The following is a 23,838-nucleotide window of genomic DNA, read 5'->3' on the forward strand; positions in this document are numbered from 1 at the left end:
AAAGCTGGCATCTACACTTGGTGTTCTCAGCCAGCTTCTATGCTCCTATGCCTGGGAACAGTGCATCACTTAGATGCCACCCATTTTTCTTGTGTCCCAGGGGATCCTCAAAACATGGTGCAACACCTGGGATTCTGCCCCACTTCACCACCTGAGCACCTTTAAGCCAGGAACAGCCTCCACTGTAGCAGACTTCTAAAACTTCCGATTTTGCATTCTGCTGCTTATACTACTTCGCAGTAGCCTCCTCAAGCACGCCCCTTCCCCACCGCCATATCCTCAGTCAGCTCTATCACACCAGAGTCATGCCTCCGCACCGCCTCCCTTCCAAAAGGGGGTCGCTTGTAGACTTGCAGTCCAGTTGATTTCTCAGCTGCTCAGAATGATTCCATAGCTATCTAGTTGTATTCAAGGGATGAAACAAACTTAGGGTGCCCCTACTCCTCTTCCACCATCTTAATTCTTCCTCTCTGTTAAAATCATTTGAAGTGTATAACTATATATTGTTGTTCCTGAAGAGCCTTGGATCTGCCTACCTATTTGAAATCATCAATATCTCACCTCAGACATAAAGAAACAATCAAATCAGTAGCTTCAGATGAGATCTTAAATGAGGTAAGTATTTAACACTTGTATAAAGTGCAAATTTGATTATGTTTGCCCTGAATTGCAACTGGCTCCTAATTGGTCTCTCCATCTCTACTGTCTTAAGCTTCCAGCTGATTTTCTATGACACAATGAAGGCACTCTTCATAAGATGTAATCCTAATCAATTCATTCCCTGCTCCCCTGTTCTCAGGGCCTATAGAATTAGGTACAAGCTCTTTTAGAATGCCTACAAAAATCTATGATGATCTGGCCCTTACCTACCAATCAGCCACATCTCCTTCCTCCCCAAGACAGTATCATATCATACCACTACTTCTAGAAGGACTCTTTAGCTTTCCTTTGCCTGGAATGGCCTCTACGCAGCTTCATATTATTGGCCACATGAAACTTACTACTTAATGTTTCAAAGCTCAAAGTCAATGAATGTTTTCTCTGTGAAATTCTTCTTGTCCTTACTCCAGAAAATTAATTATTGGCTATTATACCTTGAATATATTTCTTTTATTTTTCACATTTGCAATTATTTGTTTACCTGTTTATTTTCCCCTGATAGACTATAAAGTCCTAAAGGAAAGTTCCATTTATCCTTCAATCCTAGAATAGTATCTGGTATTGAATAGGACCAATAAATGTTTATTAAATGAGTGAACGAATAATAGCTGTTAGATAAAGTAAGCCATCCAGTTGTCAGCGAGTAAACAAGTAATTTCCTGGCCTTCTCCCTTTCATCAACTACATAAAAATAGTGCAAAAATCTAGTCAGTATTTATTGTGTTTCAGGATACTGTACAACCTTTTGTGGAAGTTTCTTTTCAACACACTGTATACCAAACCAGTACTGCAAGTGGATCTCACCCATGCTGGAATGAAGAAATTAAAGTAGATTTTATGTAGGTTGGAATCTATTTTTCCTTGGCTTCTAAAAAAGAACAATAACAAAATTGTTTTCTTGAGCCATTGCTTGAAAAATAACAATTGAGATAAGCTTTATTTTTTAAGTTTTAAATTATGAAATTCTTCTTACATAGGTATTGATATCTATATTATATATATGCATATATAATATATAGGCAAATGTAAGTTCTGTGGAAAAGTAATAAATGAATACCTGTGTATCTACCATCCAGCTTAAAAAATATAATATTACTATTACGTTTGAAGGCCAGTACCTAGTTGTTACGAAGCCAGTACCTAACTAAATTCCCTTACTTTGCCCCTAGAGGTAGCAACCACTAATTTGTGTTTAACATTCCCTCTCTTTATGATTTTATAAGTATTATCCCTATCCATTTATTATTCACTTGTGGATGTGTCAACTTTATATAAATTGAATCATCTTTTGCAATCTTGTTTGTTTACTCTTAATTATTTTGAGAGATTCATTTATAACTTTCCTCCCTCCCAACCTTCCTCCCTTCTCATTTCTTTCCTACTTTCCTACTTTTCTCCCTTCTTTCTCTTCTTTTATTTTCACTCCCTTATAGTATTCTGCTGGACTAAAATGCCATAAATTTTTATACTTTTTCCTGTTGATATCTGTTTGGCTTATTTTAATCTTTTGTTGTTGCAAATAATGTTGCTCTGAACATTCTTGTACTTTCTTCTGGAGCAAACATTCAAGAGTTTGTTTTTAAGACAGTAGGCCTCAAACTTTTTTTGTGCATTAGAATCACTTATATGGCTTCTGAAAACATCGCTGGGCCCACCTTCATAGTTTCTAATTCAGTAGGTCTGGGTAGGTCTTGATAATCCCTTTTCTTACAAGTTCCCAGGTGTTACTGATGCTACTTAGCTGGGGATATTTTGAGAACCTCCGCTCTCGGATGTATGTTCAGGAGTAGAATTGCTAGGTTATAATTGAATTCAGCTTCAACTTTACTAGGTAATACCAAACTGTTTTCTAATGATTGTACCAATGTACACTCCCAACACAATATATATTATGCCATATCTTCAATATTGTTTTGTATTTGTAAATTATTTTTTCTAATATTATATATCTAAAATGATATTCTCATTGTGGTTTAATTTACTTTCCCTGATTTCTAATGAGATTGAGTTTTTTCTCACTTAAAAAATTTAACAGACTTTATTTTTTAGAACAGTTTTGGGCTCACAGTAAAATGAGTAGAAAGTACAGAGAGTTCTTACATATACCTTTCTCACAATACACACACAGCCTCCCTCAGCATCAGTGTGGTATGTTTGTTACGATCCACGAACCAATGTTGATGCATCATTATCAACCATTACTTCAGAATTCCCTCTCATGTCATGTATTTTATGGGTTTTGACAAATATATAATGACATATACCCACCACTAATACCATATAGCATAGTTGAACTACCTAAAAATATTCTCTGCTTCATCTGTTTATCCCTTCATCCTTCCCTTGGGACCTGGCAACCACTGATGTTTTTACTGTCTCCAGGATTTTCCCTTTTCCAGAATATCATCACATTAATCATGGTTCTCCAGAGAAACAGAATCAATAGGGTGTGTGTGTGTGTGTGTGTGTGTGTGCACAAGCTCATGCACTTGTATCTTTGTGTCTTTGTCTTTCTCTCTCTTATCCTTTATAATATGGGTAGGCCTCATCTAATCAGTTGAAGGCTTAATGGAAAAAAGATTTAACCTCCCTCCTGGGAAGACTTGAATAGCAACTCTTCCCTGGGCTTCCAGCCTGCTGGTATACCCTGCAGATTTTGGACTTGGCTACCTCACAATCAAGTGAGCCAGTACCACAGAAGATAATTTGCTTTACTCAACACTATTCATTTTTTGTTAACTTGGAAAGAACACTTAACATGGTATCTCCCCTATGAACAGATTTTAAAGTATGCAGTATATTATAGTTAACTATAGGTACAATGTTGTACAGCTGACCCCTAGAGCTTATTCATCTTTCTTAACTGAAACTTTATGCCTATTGGTGAGAAACTCCCCATTTCCCTTTTCCCAGCCCCTGGCAACCAATGTTCCACTCTTTGATTTTATGAATTTAACTAATTTAGATGTTTCATGAAAGTGGAATTATGTAGTATTTGTCTTTCTGTGACTAGTTTATTGGTTTATTTCACTTAGCATAATGTCCTCAAGGTTCATCTGTATTATCAAGTACTGTAGAATTTTCTTATTTTCTAAGAGTAAATAGTATTTACTTTTTTTCATTTCATTTTTTTCATTGTATCTTTATCCATTCATCTGTCAACAGATATTTAGAATGTTTCCATCTTGACTATTTTTTTTTTACCTTTTTAAAAATTTCAAATTTCTTTTCAGTGTTCCAGAATTCATTGTTTATGTACTACAGTCAGTGCTCCATGCAATACATGCCCTCCATAATACCCACCACCAGGCTCACCCAACCACCCAATCCCCTCCCCTCCAAAACCCTCAGTTTGTTTCTCAGCATCCACAGTCTCTCATGGTTCATTTCCCCCTCCAATTTCCCACAACTCTCTTTTCCTCTCCATCTCCCCATGTCCTCCATGTTATTCCTTATGCTCCACAAATAAGTGAAACCATATGATAATTGACTCTCTCTGCTTGACTTATTTCACTCAGCATAATCTCTAACAGTCCCATCCATGTTGATACAAAAGTTGGGTATTCATCCTTTCTGATGGATGCATAACACTCCATTGTATATATGGACCATATCTTCTTTATCCATTCATCTATTGAAGGGCATATTGGTTCTTTCCACAGTTTGGTGAATATATGGTCCTGCAGTTGCTCCATTTTTAGTTTCTTAAGGAATCTCCACACTGTTTTCCAAAGTGGCTGCACCAACTTGCTTTGCCACCAACAGTGTAAGAGGGTTCCCCTTTCTCCACATCCTCTTCAACACATGTTGTTTATTGTCTTGTTAATTTTGGCCATTCTAACTGGTGTAAGGTGGTATCTCAATGTGGTTTTTATTTCAATCTCCCTGATGACTAGTGATGATGAACATTTTTCATGTGTCTGTTAACTATTGTATGTCTTCTTTGGAGAAGTGTCTGTTCATGTCTTCTGCCCATTTTTAAAAAAAGATTTTATTTATTTATTTGACAGACAAAGATCACAAATAGAGGCAGAGAGAGAGAAAGAGAGAGAGGAGGAAGCAGGCTCCACGCTGAGCAGAGACCTCGATGCGGGGTTCGATCCCAGGACCCTGGGATCATGACCTGAGCTGAAGGCAGAGGCTTTAACCCACTGAGCCACCCAGGTGCCTTTCTGCCCATTTTTTGATGCAATTATCTGTTTTGTGTGTGTTGAGTTTGAGGAGTTCTTTATAGATCTTGGGTATTAGTCCTTTGTCTGTATTGGCATTTGCAAATATCTTCTCCCATTCCATGGGTTGCCTCTTTGTTTTGTTGACTGTTTCCTTTGCTGTGCAGAAGATTTTGATCTTGATGAAGTCCCAAAAGTTCATTTTCACTTTTGTTTCCTTTGCCTTTGGAGGCATATCTTGAATGAAGTTGCTGTGGCCGATGTTGAAGAGGTTACTGCTTATGGTCTCCTCTAGGGTTCTGATGGATTCCTGCCTCACATTGAGGTCTTTTATCCATTTCTTGTTTATCTTTGTGTATGGTGTAAGAGAATGCTCGAGTTTCATTCTTCCATCTTGACTATTGTGAATAGTGTTACAAATGAACATAGGAATGCTAGCATCTCTTTCAGATCCTGATTGAATTCTCTGGATAGATTCCCAGAAATGAGATTGCCAGATCAGATGGTAAATCTGTTTTTAATTTTTTGAGGAACCTCCGTACTGTTTTTCATAGCAGCTGCACTATTTTGCATTCCTGCCAACAGTGTGCAGTTCCAGTTTCCAAATCTTTACTAATACTTTTCATCTTTTTTTTTTTTTTTTTTTGGTAATAGTCATTCTGACGGGTATGAGGTGATACCTCACTATTGTTTTGAGCTGCCTTTCCCTGATTATTAGCAAGCATTTTATTATTAGTTAGCAATTATTGAGCATTTTAAAAATATATTTTATTAAGTAATCTCTGCACCCAACGTAGGGCTCAAACTTACAACCCCTGAGATCAAGAGTTGTGTGCTCTACTGACTGAGCCAGCCAGGTGCCCCCAAGCATTTTTTCAAATACACGTCAGTCATTGTAGATCTTCTTTGGGAAATGTCTATTCAAGTTTCAGCATATTTTAAAAACTGGGTTGTTAACATTTTTACTATTGAGTTGTATGAGTTCCTCATATATTTTGGAGATTAGCCCTTTATAATATATATGGTTTCCAAAAATTTTCTCTCATCTATAGGCTGCCTTTTCACTCTATTGATTGTTTGCTGTGCAGAAGATTTAGAGTTTGATAAGTTCTACTTGTTTATTTTAGTTTTGTTGCCCATGCTTTGGTGTCATATCTGCAGAATGAAATCTTTGTCACAACCCATCCCATGAAGCTTTTTCCTTGTGTTTTCTTCTAGGAGCTTTATAGTTTCGGATCTTACCTACATTTCAAGTCTTTAATATATTTTGAATTGATTTTTGTGTATGGTCTAAAATAAGGGTCAATTTGATTATTTTTCCGTGTTGGTAGTTCTACTGACACCATTTGTTGAAGAGACTATTCCTTCAATGTTGTGTATGCTTGACATTCTTGTCAAAGACCAGTTGTCCTGATGTAGATGCAGGGATTTATATCTGGACTCTCTTTTCTATATCATTGGTCTATATGTCTTATCTTTATGCCAGTATCATCCTATTTTAATTATTGTAGCTATGTAATATATTTTGAAATCAGGAAGTTGGATGCCTCCAGCTTTGTTCTTCTTTCTCAAGATTTATATTTGATACAAAAGCTATATAAGTAGGCTTTTGTTATTGGAAATAAAAATATGTTGATCAAGACAAATTTGAAACCTAAAACTTAATATTGTTCTCCAAACTCAATTAGCCATTTTCTAAGTATATTTAGCTCTCGCTGGAGTAAAAGAATATAAAGAACTGTGAACTACATCCATTATCAAAGTCCTTTCTCTGGTCCTGGTGCCCTCTCCCCCTTCTCTTGTCAGTCTTGTTCAGCTCTCTCAAGTTCTGCAGATCATGAGATTCTGCATTATTCTTTGATGGTGTCTCTATATTAAATAAATGGATTTAGGAGAACACACAGTAGTCAATAAGATAAATAAACTTATAAGTGAACTAAAGAGAGAGACTATGGACTCTGAAAAACAATCTGAGGGTTTTGAAGGGGCGGGGGGTGGGAGGTTGGGTGGGTATACTGAGTTCACATACAAGGTTGGTGGGTATTAGAGAAGGCACAGATTGCATGGAGCACTGGGTGTGGTGCAAAAACAATGAATACTGTTACACTGAAAAGAAATTAAAAAAAAAAAAGTGAACTAAAGAGAAGGAGGCTATAGAGTATTTGCATTCTTGCAGTTATAGCAGCAAGATACACCAAGAGCACATTTAGAGTATAATCAAGTAGATCAGAGGGTTCAGCTAAGACACACCATTCAGTTACACTTTTGATTTTCTGAGATACAAGAGCTCTATTCCCTTCTCCATGTGATGTTTTAGTGAATAAAAACCACGTGCAAATGGCATAGAGAATAATAGTAAACACAAGGCTAATATAGTAATTAGCCTTGCGAGCTCTATCTACTTTGGAGGAGAAATTGTGGTGAAATTTGGATAAGGTTTTAGTAGAATATAAAGTACAAGACAATGCAGGACTTGAGTGATTTAAGGGACATACTGAGTTGACACACTCAAAAAGGTCTGGAGGATGACAGTTGTCATTCCTCCTGCCAGCATAGTGTTGTAAATGTTCATCGTCTCTTCTGTCCTGTCTTAAGGCTTTGCAACATGAAAGGGAACTCTTGAAGAGCAGGGTAGGGAAGTCAGTTTATCACTTGAAAATATAAGGAAAATTCAACTTAAAATTGTTCTCTAATATCAGCTAATATATTTTCATTGTAACTGAAAGTTATGCAAACTTTTGGAGATCCCTTGCAATAGTTGCTTCCTTAGCAACAAGCTTCAGTAAGTAATATCAATGGCAGATGGTATAGTGAAAAGAGCCTGTCCTTTCAAGTCAGTTGGAACTGAGTTCACATACAAGCTTTGTCATTTGCTGGTGGCATTACCTTAAGCAAGTTGTTTAACTTCTCTTAGTTGTTAGAAGTTTGATCAAGGTTCGAGTTTCCATGCACAAGCTGGAGCTAAGAGTGAAGGAAGCTACCTCCAAAAATGTGTCCAATCAAATAAGCCATCAACAGACAGCTTGCACAATGCATTCCACTAACCCAATTTCTAGTTGGAGAAAATAAATATGGGAAAGAGAATAAGTGCTGTAGTTAAACAGTTGTATCTCTTAGCTGAGAGCAAAAGAACAGTTTAACTATATATGGGAGGTAGCAGAAAGTAGCAGAGTTTAAGGTTTTTGGAAAGTCTTAATACACCATACTTTGGATGATTTGTTTGCAATGAATGGCTATAGTGGAAGTCTTTCTGCTTGAAATTTAAGTATTCTTATTTTTCATGCAAATTACCTTAAGAGAGAGACAAGATAAATTACAAAGCACATACTGTCTTTAATGAAAGATAACAGTCATCCGCAAAACACATAGCTTTTTCTTAGCTTATACTTTATAAAAGTAAAGAACAAGTAATTTTATGGTTCTTTATGTATAATGCTCTCATAAAATGAATTAAGCATTTACATATGTTTTTCTTATTTACAGCTCACCTGGACATGATTATAGCTTCTCAAGCTTATCTAAAATAAAAGATAATATATATATCAACATCTTTGATGAAATGATTATTGAAAAACATGAGGTAAATTAGAATAATTATAATACTGTTGAACTGATTCTGCAATCAAACTGAATGAAATCTAGTAACATATTTGTAAATTTGCTTTTAGAAGCAATGTCTATTTCCAGCATTTTCTAAAAAGGATTTGGGGTAACATGAAATAAAATCAGACATATGGCAAGTTAGTTAAAAAAATAACAGAGATAATAAACCACATATAGGAGGAGAAGGGGTAAATATACCAGGAATTTGGGAAAAGCTGGTTTCTGCATTTAAACATAACATTTGAGTGTGAGCTTCCTGGTAGCCAAGATAAATGAAACAAAATGAAAATGAGTTATATATTTCTCACTGTCTGATCAGAGAAAATACACCACTTCTGCTGAAGATACCAAATTATTCATAGGATTAAAACCCAGTTCTAGTCAATCAGATTTTGTTTATTTTTTTAAAAGATTTTATTTGTCTCTTTGAGAGAGAGAGAGCACATATGTGTGCATGCACATGAACAGGGTGAAGTAGAGAGAGGGGATCCCAAGCAGAAAACATGAGGGGGATGGGGGAGAAGAGGGAGATGGATAAACACACCCCCAATGAGCAGGGAGCTTCACGTGGGGACCCCAGGATCCGGACATAAGCAAAAACAGATGCTTAACCAACTGAGCCACCTGGACACCCCTTTTCAATCAAATTTTTTACTGAACGTCTTCCTCGAAGATTCGCGAAAGCTCATAACAATGCTTAGTGCAAGCTCTCAAATAAATGTTAGCTTCCCTCCTACTAAGCTTGGCAGCAGAAGTATAAAGATGCAAATTCATTATAGAGTTATTATAGAGTCCCTCTTTGGGACTCTGATTCCATGCTCTAATATAAATGCCCATCAAATCCTATGGCAATTAGTTGAAGGAGGAACTAATTCTGTCTGGAGGGATTGGGGATCAGAGGGAGAGAAATTTAATGAGACCTTCAGGAATGGTTCAGGAATGAGACTTCTCTAAGAACTACTAAGAGACATAATGTCAAGGTCTTCCAGTTTAATTTTCCAGGAGATGCAGACATACATTCTTATTAAAACATTTTCTATCAATTCTTCATAAAGGCTGAAGGTAAAAATATTGAGGTGTAATTTGGTGATGGCTATTTTTTTTTTTAAGATTTCATTTATTTGGGACGCCTGGGTGGCTCACTTCGTTGAGCGGCTGCCTTTGGCTGAGGTCATGATCCCAGCGTCCTGGGATCGAGTCCCACATCGGGCTCCTTGTTCTGTAGGGAGCCTGCTTCTCCCTCTGCCACTCTCGCTGTCTGCCTGTGCTCGCTTGTTCTCTCTCTCTCACACACAAATAAATAAATAAAATCTTAAAAAATAAAAAAGATTTCATTTATTTATTTGACAGAGAGCGAGTGTGCATAAGCCTGGAGAGAAGCAGAGGGAGAGGGAGAAGCCGAGAAAGAGGGAGAAGCAGGCTCTCTGCTGAGCAGGAAGCCCAATGCAGGGCTCAATTCCAGGCCCCTGGGATCATGACCAGAGCGGAAGGCAGACACTTGACAGACTGAGCCACCCAGGTGCCCTGGCGATGGCTATTCTCCAAGGAGTTAAGCTGAGTAGTTTCTGAATATCTAAACTGATGATGGGTAGAACCTGGGAAACCCCAAAGAATGTCTAACAGACTTTCTCTCTCAGAAGTGAATTATCTCAATGATCATTTGACCACAGTTGTAGTTGACTAATAGTTCAATTCTTTTAAGTGCTTTGTGTTTTTAGTGAATGGAATCCATATGCTTCAGGTATCAGACATATGTGACAACATTGGCATGCTCTTTAGGAAAGGAAAGGGCCTAGCCTATATTCTTACCTTCCTCTCATGCACTGGCTTACAAGGTAACGAACGATAGGCCCAAACATTCCATTTTCTCAAAGAAGACCAGACCAAGAATGAGTCCCAAGTTGACCACCCAGTTGAAAGAAGGTTTTAGTTTATCATCCATCACTATTCTTTAGAAAATAGTTTCCTTCCATGCCTTGATTTTCCTCTTTTCCCTGTGTATTTTTTCTTCCTGTTATCAACTATTTCTTACTTCCTGTGGGTTTTCCCTTCATTATTTAACTTGTTAGCAGGAAGCAGAGAACTTGGAAGTCTCACAGACATGTGGCCTATTTTTAGCACTGGGAATGAAAGAGTGGACCGAAATGAATTTGGAATCAATCTCTCTTTCATAGTAGTGGTAATATTTTGAGGCCATGAATTTATCTCTTAAATAGCTTAGACTAGATCTTTTATGTTAGGTTATTTTTATTTTGTGTTATTTTCTATATATTTTTATTACATTTATCTTTCTTGACCTACTAGTTATTTAATACTATGTTCTTATATTTCCAAATGTTTGAGTGACTTTAATGTAAAGTTTTTATTTTAAAGTCTAGGTTTTAGGAGTCCTAGTGGGTTAAGTGTCTGCCTTTGGCTCAGGTCATGATCCCAGGGTCGTGGAATTGAGCCCTGGTTCAGGGGCTCCCTGCTCAGTGGGGAGTCTGATGCTTCCTCTCCCTCTGCCACACCCCTGCTTGTACTCTCACTCTTTCTCTCAAATAAATAAATAAAATCTTAGAAAAATAAATTCTAGTTTTATTGCATTGTAACCAAAGTGCTTTTGTGATTTTTAATAATTGGTACTATGATTTTTTAAAATCATAACCCTTTAAAATATTTTTTTGAAGTTTAATTTTAATTATATGCTTTTCTAAAGTTTGCAGACCACTTCAGATAAGTTTAAATTATTCAGATGCTAGAGACTCAACTCTAGGTTTCTTAATTATATTTGTATTGACAAGCTTATTCTGGAAAACATCTCGCTTTCTATCCAAGAGAAAATAAATAGTAGAGACAAAAGGCTAAAAAGGACAAAACTGTCATTGCTTCAGAACATGAAAACCAAATATTGCTAGTATCTCCCCTGAAGCCTCTTTTGTGCTCTCTCCAAGTTGCTTCCTTCCCATGAGTAACTATCTTAGCTTTTTTAAAAATTTAAATTCGATTAATTAACATATAATGTATTATTTGTTTCAGGGGTATAGGTCTGTGATTCATTAATCAGCCTTACACAACACACACCGCTCACCACAACACATATCCTCCCTAATGTCCATCACCCAGTTACCCCCCCTCCCCTCCAGCCACCCTCGGTTTGTTTTCTAAGACTGAGTCTCTTATAATTTATCTCTCTCTCTCTGATTTCATCTTATTTCATTTTTTCCTCTCTTCCCCTATGACCCTATGGCTTGTTTCTTAAATTCCACATATCAGTGAGATCATATGATAATTGTCTTTCTCTGATTGACTTATTTCACTTCGCATAATACCCTCTAGTTCCAGCCATGTTGTTGCAAATGGCAAGATTTCCTTTTTGATGGCTGTGTAATACTCCATTGCACATGCATGTGTGTGTATGTGTCTGTGTGTATATCATATCTTCTTTATCCATTCGTCTGTTGATGGACACTATCCTAGCTTCTAACAACATAGATTAGGTATTACTTATTTTTTAATTTTGTATGGTTGAAATCTCATACAGTAAGCATCCATCTGTGAGTGGCTTATTTCTCTCTACATTGTTTGTGGAGTCATCTGTAATATTACTCATTGATTCCAACAGATGTATGGTATATGATTGCAGGAGTATACAACTTTTTTACACATTCTGTGACTGATGGATAATTTGCTTCTTTCTAGTTTTCAGCGCGTACATTTAACACTGATGTAAATATAATTGGATGTTTCATGGGGGAAATTGTGCATTTCTGTTGGAAGTATATGTAAGAGTAAAATTGCTAGCTCTTGGATTGCACATATGTTCAGCTTTAGTAATTTAATGCCAAGTACTTTCCAAAATGTTTGTGGTGATTCACATTTCCACCACCAGGTTATGAGAGTTCTGACTGATCCATGTCCTTGTTGTTACCTAGCATTGTCTGATTTCTTCATTTCAAACATACTAATGAAATTAATAGTATCACCTTATGGTTTTAAGTTGCATTTTAATGACTACTCATGAAATTGAGCACCATTTTCTATGTTTATTGACCATTTTGATACCCTCTTTTGTGAAAGATGTGTTCAAGTATTTTGCCCGGGTTTTTTTTTCATTGAATTTTAGCAGTTCTGTGTATACTCCAGATAAGAGTGCTCTGTCCGATATACACTTCCTAAGTTTTTTCCCCATGCCGGCTTATCTTTTTAAATTTTTTAATGTGTCTTTTGATGAACAAAAAATCTTGATTTAATATAGTACAATGCAGTGGTGATGCTTTTTTGGGTACTCTTTAAGAAACTTTGCCAACTTAATGGGTGCCTGGGTAGCTCAGTGGGTTAAGCCGCTGCCTTCAGCTCAGGTCATGATCTCAGGGTCCTGGGATCGAGTCCCACATCAGGCTCTCTGCTCAGCGGGGAGCCTGCTTCCCTCTCTCTGCCTGCTTCTCTGTCTACTTGTGATCTCTCTCTCTGTGAAATAAAAAAAAAAAAAAAAGAAAGAAAGAAATATTGCCAGCTTAAGGTCATGAAGATATTATCCTGTGGTTAGTCCTAAAAGTTGAATCTTTTATCTTTCACATTTATATCTAATATCCAACCAGAATTGGTTTTTATGTGTCTGTGAGGTAGAGGTTCAAGAGTACTTTTTTCCCCATAAGACTATTCAGCTGACCCAGCATCACTTATGGAAAGAATCATCCCCTCCCCCACTGCACTACGGAATCACCCTTTGTTGTATATCTGGTGACTGTATAAATGTGGGTTAATTTCTGGATTCTCTATTATGTCCTATTGATCTGTTATCTATCCTTACATAGATACCACATTGTCTTAGTTACTAAAACTTTGCTATGAATCTTGGTATCTAGAAACCTAAGTTTTCAAGCTTTTTTTCCTTCCTCAATATTGCTTTGGCTATTCTTAGCTCTTTATATTTCCATATAAATAATACAGTCAGCTATATGACTGCCAAAAACAAAACAAAACCTGCTAGAATTTTTATTAGGTTGGACTGAATACATAGATCCATTAGATTACAATTGACATCTTTATAATATTGATGTTTCCAATCCCATATACATGGCATATGTTCCCTCTCCCCCCTTTAATTCCAACAGAAATGCACAATTTCCCCCATGAAACATCCAATTATATTTACATCAGTGTTAAATGTATGAGCTGACAACTAGAAAGAAGCAAATTATCCATTGCAAGCTGGAGAACCAGAAAAGCAAGAGCTATAGTTCAATTTGAGTCCGAAGGCCTGAAGACAGGGAGACTGCTGGTCTAAGTCCAAAAGCACTTGAAAGCCAGGAACTCTGATGTCCGAGAGCAGAAGATGGATGTTCCAACTCAAGAAGAGAATTTGCCCTTCCTTTACCTTTTTGTTCTCTTCAGGCCCTCAGAAGGATAAGATGATTTCTGTCCACATTGATGAAGGCAAATTTTTACTCAGTCTGTTGATTCAAGTGCTGTTCTTTTCAGTAACATCCCCACAGACATACGCAGAGAAAATGTTTTACCATATCTGGGCATCCCTTAGCTCAGTCAAGTTGACAAGTGAAATTAACTATCACAATTTCCTTTTCCCAGTTTGTACCATGATGGGGCTTAAGCATGCCTAGAATCAATCATAATATTCTAAACAGGCCCAAATGATTAATTTCTCTTAGTACACAGATGGATGGTTTACTTTAACGGGATGGCCTGTTGTTTACTTCTTTAATGACAAGGTCCTGGAAGTGTCAGGCAAGCTCTATCTAAGGCTATAGTGGGGCTAGGAAAGAAAGGAAATCAAACCAGTCTTGCAAATCTGAAATTCCTATGATAAAGGCTATCAGGATCTTGGGGAAAATAAACAATCTGTCAACTAGCATAAGAAACATAACATACCAAGCAGCCAGAATCGGTCTATCAGTGCAATCACTCCTTGATAGAGAAAACTTTCTTAAAAACTGAACTGGGCTCAGAAGACTGCTTGGTAAATAAGAGAAAACTGAATTGCATGTTCTTAAGGGCTTAATGAGGTAGGCTTGTGGGTCACCTGTTTCCAATAGACATGTTATGCACTTAAATTACTTAGCCATGTCAGCAAACCTGCTTCTTTTTGACCATGTTATATCAACCATCAGACTTCCACTGAAAAGTCTACTTTTCTCACTGATCCAGCATCCGTGATGCTGTTCTGCTCTTTGAGTTTGTCCTCATCATTGAGACATATTTCACTACCATTTAATATCTTAAAACGTTGTTAATGGTGGTGATGTCATCGGGGTTAAGGTAAGTTTTATTCCTTGTATTCTTTAGTGTATTTCCAAAGTTTGCTGCACAGAGTATATCTATTACAATAATGTAAATAGCCGTACATAGGCCATCAGCTCCACAACAGGTCATTATTTTGCTTTAAATAGTCAATTATCTTTTAAAGAGAGAAAAATATTCTTTTGAAAAGAAAAAGTGATTTTTTATACTTACTTGCAAGTTTGTGAAGTTATTCGTCACATGGTATAAAGTAAGTAATAGAAAAATTATTCATATTAAAAGGATCCCTATTTCAAGAGCTGCAGTAGTCATTCACATGTAAGAAAGAATTGGCTCGGATCCATTGTCTTCCCTTTCTCGGCTCTTCTGCAACAATCTGAGGTAATAGAAAATGATTATTTGCTAATTATTCTGAGTTTTTACCTCTGGTTAATAAAAACTTACTGTTTGTTGTCTTTGAATCAGATTCTGTGATTGGCAGACTGGTAGGTCAGTTAAAGTGATCTTGTGTTTGAGTGCCATTAGGATGTTGCAGTGTTTAAATGTTTTAGCTGTCTCTAGAACAGGAGATACCCATAAATTTATTTATTCTATCTTTAGAGTGTTCACTGGTAAGGAAAAACAAAGCTAGCCTCAGGTCTTAAAGCAATACATTTGCATATAATAGTTTTTTAGGACCAGATTCACAAATGTTCTTTGATTAATAATAAGTGATTAATGATGTTGCTTTGTGACCATGGGTTCCAGGAGCTTCAGCTTCTCGGGACTGTTTCTTGATGATGGTGAGACTGATGATTAGCACTTGTCTCTGTGATATCCCCAAAAGGCTCTCCTGTTATGTAACATAAGTATGTTTCAAGTCCAGTAAAATATAAAAACCCCAGCCTAGACTCCATTTTAGGCTTTGTTACTTTCTTACAGAGCTATACCAGACACAGAAGTTTCAGAAATGAATTTTCTACCTCAAGGAGCTCACTGTCTATAGAAGAAAACTAACCCTTTAGCACAACCTAATAATGCTGTGGTGCTTTGACAGGGGCATGAGATAGGTGCTATGAGAACATACAGTAAGGGCGCACCTGGCTCTTCCTGGCTTGGAGGAGGAGTGCGGAGTATTCATAGGAGTCAGGGGTAAGAGCAGTATGACGAGGAGAATGAAAGGAAAGTATTTACAGAAGAGATAACTTCTGAATCAAGTCCTTAAAAATGGTTTGTCAAACAGAGGAAGGTATTTGACTCAGAAGGAGTTATGTGTGTATTAGTAGTGCATTCAGCCAACTGCCGCAGAAAACCTAACGATGAATCAAGGGGTCTATTTGTCTCACCTAAAAAGAAGTCTGGATGACAGTGCAGCAGCTCAAGCGTATCATCGTATCACATAAATATCATGTACCTTTCACCCTCATGATTGCAAATTCTTCAATATACCTCCAGCCTCATATTCATGTTGGAGACAAGAGCAGGGTGAAGCAAGAAGGGGCAGTGCCTGTATCCGGAAAGCAGACACTCTCTCAGAAAATCCTGGCAGGCTTCTTATAGTTATGTGACTTGGCCACTGTGTGTCTGTCTTGCTGCCTAAAACCATTGGTGAGAAAGAAGGACAGAATGGATATTAAGGGGGGAGAGGAGAAATGATTACATAATGTAATGATTACATTACATCAAGAGGGATGTCACACGGGAGCATCTTGCAAGTACAGGACTGCAAAAAAAAAGAGCAATAGGGATTAATTATTATTTTTTAAATATTTTATTTATGTATTTGAGAGGGCAAGAGTCAGAGAACACAAGGGGGAGGGTTGTGGTGAGAGAATACAAGCGGGGTGAAGGGCAGAGAGAGAAGCAGACTCCCCACTGAGCAAGGAGATCGATGTGGGGCTCCAGCCCGGGACCCTGGGATCATGACCTGAGCCGAAGGCAGACGCTTAACCGACTGAGCCACCCAAGCACCCCAGAAATAGAGATTTAAGTTGTTAGAGACACAGGCCTTCCTACATCTGTAAATCTCTGGATATCTCCCAGTCTCAGGCCAGACTCTAGGATAGAGAGGTAATTGACAATGTGAACTTCAGCATGGACAGACCTCATTAGCTATCTGAGTTGGCACAAATTACTTAAATTCTGTGAGCCTCAGTTTCCTTATCTGGAAAATGGAGATAAGAGCCATATCTACTTCATTGAATGATATGATCTGTATCAAGTGTTAGGCACAGTGCCTTACACAAAGTAAGTCCTCAATACCTACTAGCTATTACTATTAGTTATTACTGTAAATCAGCCCCAACCTCCATACACAAACATACACACACACTCAGGAGAGCCCTCCTCCATGTGGACCTGTGGGTTGTCCTTCCTGCTGTTACATTTTTTCTTCTCTTTCTAGACCTAATGTAAAATGTAACATGGTCTTTTAGTGTCTTCTCTGAGCCTAAACTGGATCTTCTAAGAACTTCTATCATTCAGTTAGGGAAACCTGCACCCTCGTGTCATCCCTTTCTAACATATGCCCTCTCCACATAGTGCATATTAGTTGGGGACCCAGGGTGTCAAGGTGTCTATGAATATAGACCACCATGGAGAACCTGATCATCATTGCACAGGTGCATGGAACAAGCACGTACGTACCCATGAAAGCCTGTTTCCTCCTCTGAAGAAGACTGGAATGGGCTGTACTGTACCTGCAGATGTATGTTTTCTTCATGTAGAATCTATTGTATCGATATATTCTTTCAGATTAGTGGAACATTTCAAGTAAATATTCCGCCAGTTTTGCTTGGGTATACTTGGAGTAAAACTTATGTGTCTCCTAAAGAAGATTTTAATGGGCAGAATTTAAAAGAATGTACCTTCTTAAATATTTTTGCTACCATTGAACCTCAGATATCACATGTCACCTGTAATCCAGAACTAGACAAGGTAGGTTTTGCATTAAATTGTTTTTATGTGTACTACTAAAGAAATAGAAACTGTTCCTAAAAACTAATAATAATTTCAGAGCTGGTGAAAATGAACATTGTTTTTTGATATTTTCCTATGGAGACAACATGGTACAATGTCAAAATATTTTGAACTTTATTCCAGTTTTCAGATCAAACCGATGTTTTGGAGAGAGCACAGATTTTTAAAAAAACTTGTAAGACAATGTTTCCCAACCGAAGAATCACAACTACTGTCTTTAACAGTGAAGGGATACAGATCTTAGTAACAAGATATATCAAGGCATTAAATCCACCTCAGCAACTCCTGGATGTGTTTCTTCATGATTCTAATGCAACACTTGTAAGATATGTATTTTAGTAGCTCTATTGATATATACTCCATATTACATAGAATTCACGCATCTAAGGTGTACAATTCATTGGTTTTTAGTATATTCACAGAGTTGTGCAACTGTCACCATAGTAAGTTTTAGAACATTTTTGTCAATCTTAATTTACATTTATTTTGTTTACTTTTTTGTATTAACTTTGAGCATAACCTTCTTACTAAAATTGTTTTGCTTTCAAAAACAGTTTTCCTGGGCACCTGGGTGGCTCAGTGGGTTAAGCCTCTGCCTTCGGCTCATGTCATGATCTCAGGGTCCTGGGATCAAGTCCCGCATCGGGCTCTCTGCTCAGCGGGGAGCCTGCTTCCCCCCCCTCTCTCTGCCTGCCTCTCTGCCTACTTGTGATCTCTCTGTCAAATAAATAAATTAAATATTTTTTTTTTTAAAAAGACAGTTTTCCTGAGAGAGAAACCGTCTATGTTGCAGTGTGTCCTCCTGAGCCCCAGATGAGGGAGAATATTTCTTCTAGATTCCCTTCATTTCTGCCCCCTCAGATTAGAGTCACTGTTGCTACACCAGTTCATGTGTCCACACTAGCTTTGTAACATTTCTACCAAACTTTGAAAGATGACATGGAAAAATTCCAAATTACATTTCTAAGGAAATGTGTCCTTCTAAGGATTGCTTCTCACAGGATGGCTTCTCACTATATGTGAGAATGAAGAAACTATGTTCTATTTTTCTCTGTAAACTGCCAACATAACACTTCCCACTCCATCCTTATGTGACATTTTCTTCATGCATATCTATTTACCAGCTGACAAGAGAGACATATACTCAAAATTGAATTTCATATAAAATGAAGATTTATTCACTAGGTGCTCAAAACCTCCTTCTACTTTGAGAAAGAAAAATATGAAATAAAAAAATATAAGTCTCCTCTTTGGGAAAAAAAGTTAGCTTTGCTTAAAGGGCATTCATGAACAATTGCTTATATCTTTTGTTTGTTCAGGTTTGATTGAGTTAGATGGTTCACTTCAGAATATTTTCTTTGTCCACTATAAATCTCCCTCAGCTGGACTCTTCAGGATAAAATCAAAAGTCTTAATTTAGGTTGCCTTTTGCTTCACTCTGCCTTTCCATCACAAGTTTCTTCCTGTCTGTTTCTTATTGCCCAAAGTCCAAGGAGATAATAATATACTCTAGATTTATTTCAAAGACAATCTTTTCTTTTTTTAAAAAGAATATAACTCTTAGGAACCTTGCTTATGAAGGACTATGAACCATGTTCAATTTCATGAAGTCAGAAACATGACCAATGTAGGAGGTCATTAGTGCATAAGTGATGGCCATTATAAATCAGTAAAAATATCGGTAAACTTTCTGTGTTGGCTCATTATTTGTATCCCTTTCTCCTTTCCTACTTTAGTCTGAGCCTTTCTCTTCAGTAGGGCACCAACATTTTCCTGCTTCAACAGCTTGTAACAAGCTTATATTAATAAAAAATAATTCTGATAGATCTGGAACCTAAAAGCAAATCAAACTTTTGCTATTCTTCAATATCTTTCTAAAAAAATTTTTAACAGTTGTAATTTAAGGTATATACATAATATCTATCATGTTAACATTTTAATAATTTATTACAGTGAAGTGTAATGGTTAACAGGTATTCTCTGGAGTCGGGCTAACTTGGGTTTATTCCCAGAGACTCCATATATTGTGTTAGCTCTGTGACCCTGGGAAAGTTATCTTAGCACTCTATTTTTGTTTCCTCTTATGTAAGACAAAAGTAATAATAGTATGTACTTGAAGGGCTTGTGGGATACACTAAATGTGATGATATTGCACTTAAAACACTGTGCTTGGTGATGGGCTTATAGTATGCACTTAATAAATGTTAATTAATATTATTCTAGGACCTCATTGCTCGCTTTGTATCTTTGATTCCTATTGTGCCTGATATTCTGGATGAAAATGATGGTTTTGATATATGGATGACATCAGAGGTAATAACTTAATGTTTTATTTATTAATCTGTAAGATTTATTTATTTGAGAGAGAGAGAGAGAGTGTGTGTGTGTGTGTGTGCATGAGTGGGGGGAGGGACAGAAGGTAACAATTTCAAGCAGACTCCCCACTGAGCACAGAGCCCTACATGGGCCTCCATATGACAACCCATGAGATCAAGACCTGAGTGAAAACCAAGAGTCAGACCTTAACCAATTGAGCCCCCCAGGTACCCCCATTACGTTTTATAATTAAAATATTTAGTATTTCTCACCTTTCTCCTAAACAAACATTATGCACTTTGTCTTATGAAATCTAAAGCATTTGATAATTTAATACATTGTTTTCAGCTCTGTAACAATCCATAGAAATAATTCTTAAGGAGGAACAACCTCATTCAACATTATAAGTGGTAGCTCATGAATATTTTAATTCAATGGGAATTCGGTGAGTGCAGTATTATGATATCTTCCAGAAAGAAATATGGCTTGTCACTATGGAGCTGGACAGATGCTGAGTCTAGAGCAAATACCACCACTTCTCAGAAGATTTCTCCAGTCTCCCCACGTCGGAATGGGGAGCTTGCACAACAATGCTCCTTCCTTAGCACTTGGATTAAAATTCTCTTTAGATTTGTTGCCAAATAGAATACAAGCCCCATGCAATATTTGAGACATATTTGTAGTAAAAATTTGTTTATCTGAAATGCAGATTTAATAGCTCATCTACTTTTTCCCAAAACCTGGCAATCCTCATTAGAGCAGTTTTTTCATGCCACCTTAAATTATATTTAGTTGCTTATATTATTGACCCTACACCCACACTCTGTACATACACATCCCAAGTTTAACCTCTGAATGAAGAGATAAACTTGATTATTTATTTTTATATTTTCATACAAATTTAGCAAGCATTCAATAAATACTTTTAATTGAAAATTACTAGTAAGACAGGAGCCTAAGAGAAGGAAACTTTCCATTTGGAACCAATGGTCCTGGCAATTAATCTAAAATGTTTTAGAGGCTAGAGTTGAGGTGAAATGGATTTAGGGAACACAGGGCTAGCTTAACTGGTTAGCTACCCTGTCTTCTACTAAGTGAGAACAAGGGAGACACAAGCATGGGGTTCTAATGATTCAGTGATTCAAATGTAGTAGAAGTCAAAGAGGTGTCATTCACTTTAGACTCTTCTGAGACTCTTTGACCTAATCAGAATATGCTCATGGTTATTATGATCCTACAGAACATTGAAAGAGCCCCTAAAATATCTTTAAAAAAAAACACCCCATAAAAATAACCATTCAGGTAAATACTAGTACTCGCAAATCTCCCCCATCCTCCACACCCCCAATCCAAACAATACTCATAACCAAGATGTTAGTTACTACAAGTGTGAGCTTCCTCTTGGCCAAGGTCTTCCCACTGACATGAACTCTTTGGCCATGGAGTGCTCATGACATACGACTAATTAGACTGCCACAGGACAAGTGCTATTTTCTCCTACCTAACAGTCTTTGGAGAAAAATAAACCTTGGTTAAATCCTACTTCAACCACTTAAGAGCTGTATGACCTAAGATAAGTTATGTAGCCTCCTTGGACCTCAATTTCCTCATCTGTGTCATGCAGGGATTTTTGAAAGGATAACATATACGCAAGGTATCTGGAACTCAGTGTGGTAGTTACCTGTTCTCACCTGTTCCCTTCTCCTCTTATGAAATCCAGCCAGGGGAACCTCCTTGGCCTGACACTGAAGACTACTCATATTCTGCCTTTGAGTCTTCTGTTCACACTTCTCTTTCAGAGGACCCACGTCACCATCCTCCCTAACTTTCATCTTTCACCATCCCATTCAGCCAGTGTATACAGTTAGGGCCATATCAGTTTTTTGAAACATTGAAATGCTTTCATACTGATTGGCAAATAGTCACTGCCAGGAGCTCCTGAGGTCCCCCACTCCCAACCCCCCTTGGCCACCACAGCCCTTCCTCTGGGACTGTACTGAACCAGAAGGCACACCTCCTGTTTAAATGTTGCAGCTGCTGCTCAGTAAGAACAGACTTTTGCCATATGAACATTTGGGCCCATATATGTTGTTAGATCTTTCGATTTTTCACGAGAAGCAGAGTTTTATATGAGAGCTCCTGATTTTAAAAAAACATTCCAGAGCCAAGCAAAATAAACAGCTACAGACTAGAACTAGGACATAGACTACCCACCTCTACTATGCTTTTTCTCTCTTACTACAGCTGCTTTCCTAGGCACCCTATATTTGACTACAGACTCTTTCAGTTGAAAAAGTTTCAATAATCTTCCTGATTGGGCTTCAACTCCATCCTCTTCCTCTCTTGGAGTTGAGAGCACTATATTGGTATTTGACAGAGTAAAGCTCCATTGACCAGAGGATCCTTTCCTCTAAAAACTCTATTTGATTTTCTATCAGATCAGGTTTCTTAAAATATCAGTCCATATGTCCCTGTTTTCCAAGGACAGTTTAATATTTGTCCTAAACAGGAATATCCTATTTTGGATGATGAACTATTTTATTTGGTCACTTATACAGTATCCACATTAATTGTCCCATCATAAAGGTGACCCCTTTATTCCAAATTAGTGTTCTCCCCAGTGTTTTCTCAGGCACAAGGTATCAGAACTTTTAGCCTTGCAGTCAGTCATCTTAGCCACATGGCAAAAATAGGTGTGTTTAGGGGTGCCTGGGTGGCTCAGTGGGTTGGGCCACTGCCTTCGGCTCAGGTCATGATCTCAGGGTCCTGGGATCGAGTCCCACATGGGGCTCTATGCTCAGCAGAGAGCCTGCTTCTCCCCCTCCCCTCTCACCTGCATCTCTGCCTACTTGTGATCTCTCTCTGTCAAATAAATAAATAAAATCTTAAAAAATATATATGTGTGTTTGAACCCAGAGGGAGCAGGGGGCTCTGGGAATACGTTGTATGCTTATATTTCATCTGTCTCTCCTGTTTTCTTTTGGCCTTGTTGCTTTTCTTTGCCTTAGCGCTGCATCAGTTTGGCTGTTGGAAATAAGGAAGAGCATGCCATACTACTCTGTAATTTCTTTCTATATTTTGGAAAGAAAGCCTTGGTCCTCTTGGGGACCTCAATGTTGGAAGTAAGTGCTGGAGTTAATATTTAAATAGTGTAAACAAAACTAATCAGCCACCATCTGCAAATTTAAAAAACACCAACCCCAGTTTTCTGTCTTTTCACAAGCTAATTGGGGAATTTCATGCACAACCAGTTGTTTAGTTAAGAGGATAATGTTGGCTCATCAAAATGACCACAATGTAAAGAAAGGCTTTCCTTCACTTTTCTTTGTAAAGCTGTACTAATAACAGTGCTACTTCATGGGATTACTAAGATAATAGATTACATAGTGAATATGTGACATTGAGAATGGCATCAGAGCAAATACTCAGTAAATGGTGATTATTGTGGTGGTGGTTGTGGTGATGTAATAAGAGTTATAGCAAGAATTGTAGGGGTGGATAACTATCATCACCAGCATCATGTTTCTACCTTTCTAATAATAGATTTAAAGATCCTTAAGAAATATTTCTCCCTATTCTTCCTTCCTCAGTTTTTAGTCATACAAGATGTGGGTCTGAAATTTGTGTTTACCTACCTGAAAGTTTTACAATTATATGCTCCTGCATTCATACCTCCAGAAAGCTATAGTCTTTCGGACCTGTTTCTCTTTCCGCTATGAGTGTCTTGATATAAGGGTCAAGATTTTCAGTCTGGTTTTAGTCTTCGTGTTATGATCACTTATTTCGCTATATTTTCTTGGCATGGCTTATTATTTCTGCCACATTTGCAAGCTAAAAGGCTTTGGTTAATTCCCCCCCTCGTGATCCCCCATGTAGCTGTTTGTTTTTTGTT

General features: G+C 37.4%; 1 protein-coding gene across 1 annotated transcript in view; it reads left to right on the plus strand.

Moving 5' to 3' along the window:
- Positions 1-23,838, plus strand: part of CC2D2B (coiled-coil and C2 domain containing 2B) — a 100,801-nt gene that overhangs the window by 65,303 nt on the left and 11,660 nt on the right. Inside the window, exons 21-28 of the mRNA XM_044236639.1 lie at positions 519-615; positions 1,390-1,499; positions 8,313-8,409; positions 14,955-15,053; positions 17,406-17,588; positions 17,754-17,951; positions 19,854-19,943; positions 22,955-23,068. Of these exons, the coding sequence (XP_044092574.1) occupies positions 519-615; positions 1,390-1,499; positions 8,313-8,409; positions 14,955-15,053; positions 17,406-17,588; positions 17,754-17,951; positions 19,854-19,943; positions 22,955-23,068 (988 nt within the window). The remainder of the gene's footprint in view (positions 1-518; positions 616-1,389; positions 1,500-8,312; positions 8,410-14,954; positions 15,054-17,405; positions 17,589-17,753; positions 17,952-19,853; positions 19,944-22,954; positions 23,069-23,838) is intronic.

This window comes from Neovison vison, chromosome 2, assembly GCF_020171115.1.
Source record: "Neovison vison isolate M4711 chromosome 2, ASM_NN_V1, whole genome shotgun sequence".
In the NCBI taxonomy this organism is placed as follows: domain Eukaryota; kingdom Metazoa; phylum Chordata; class Mammalia; order Carnivora; family Mustelidae; genus Neogale; species Neogale vison.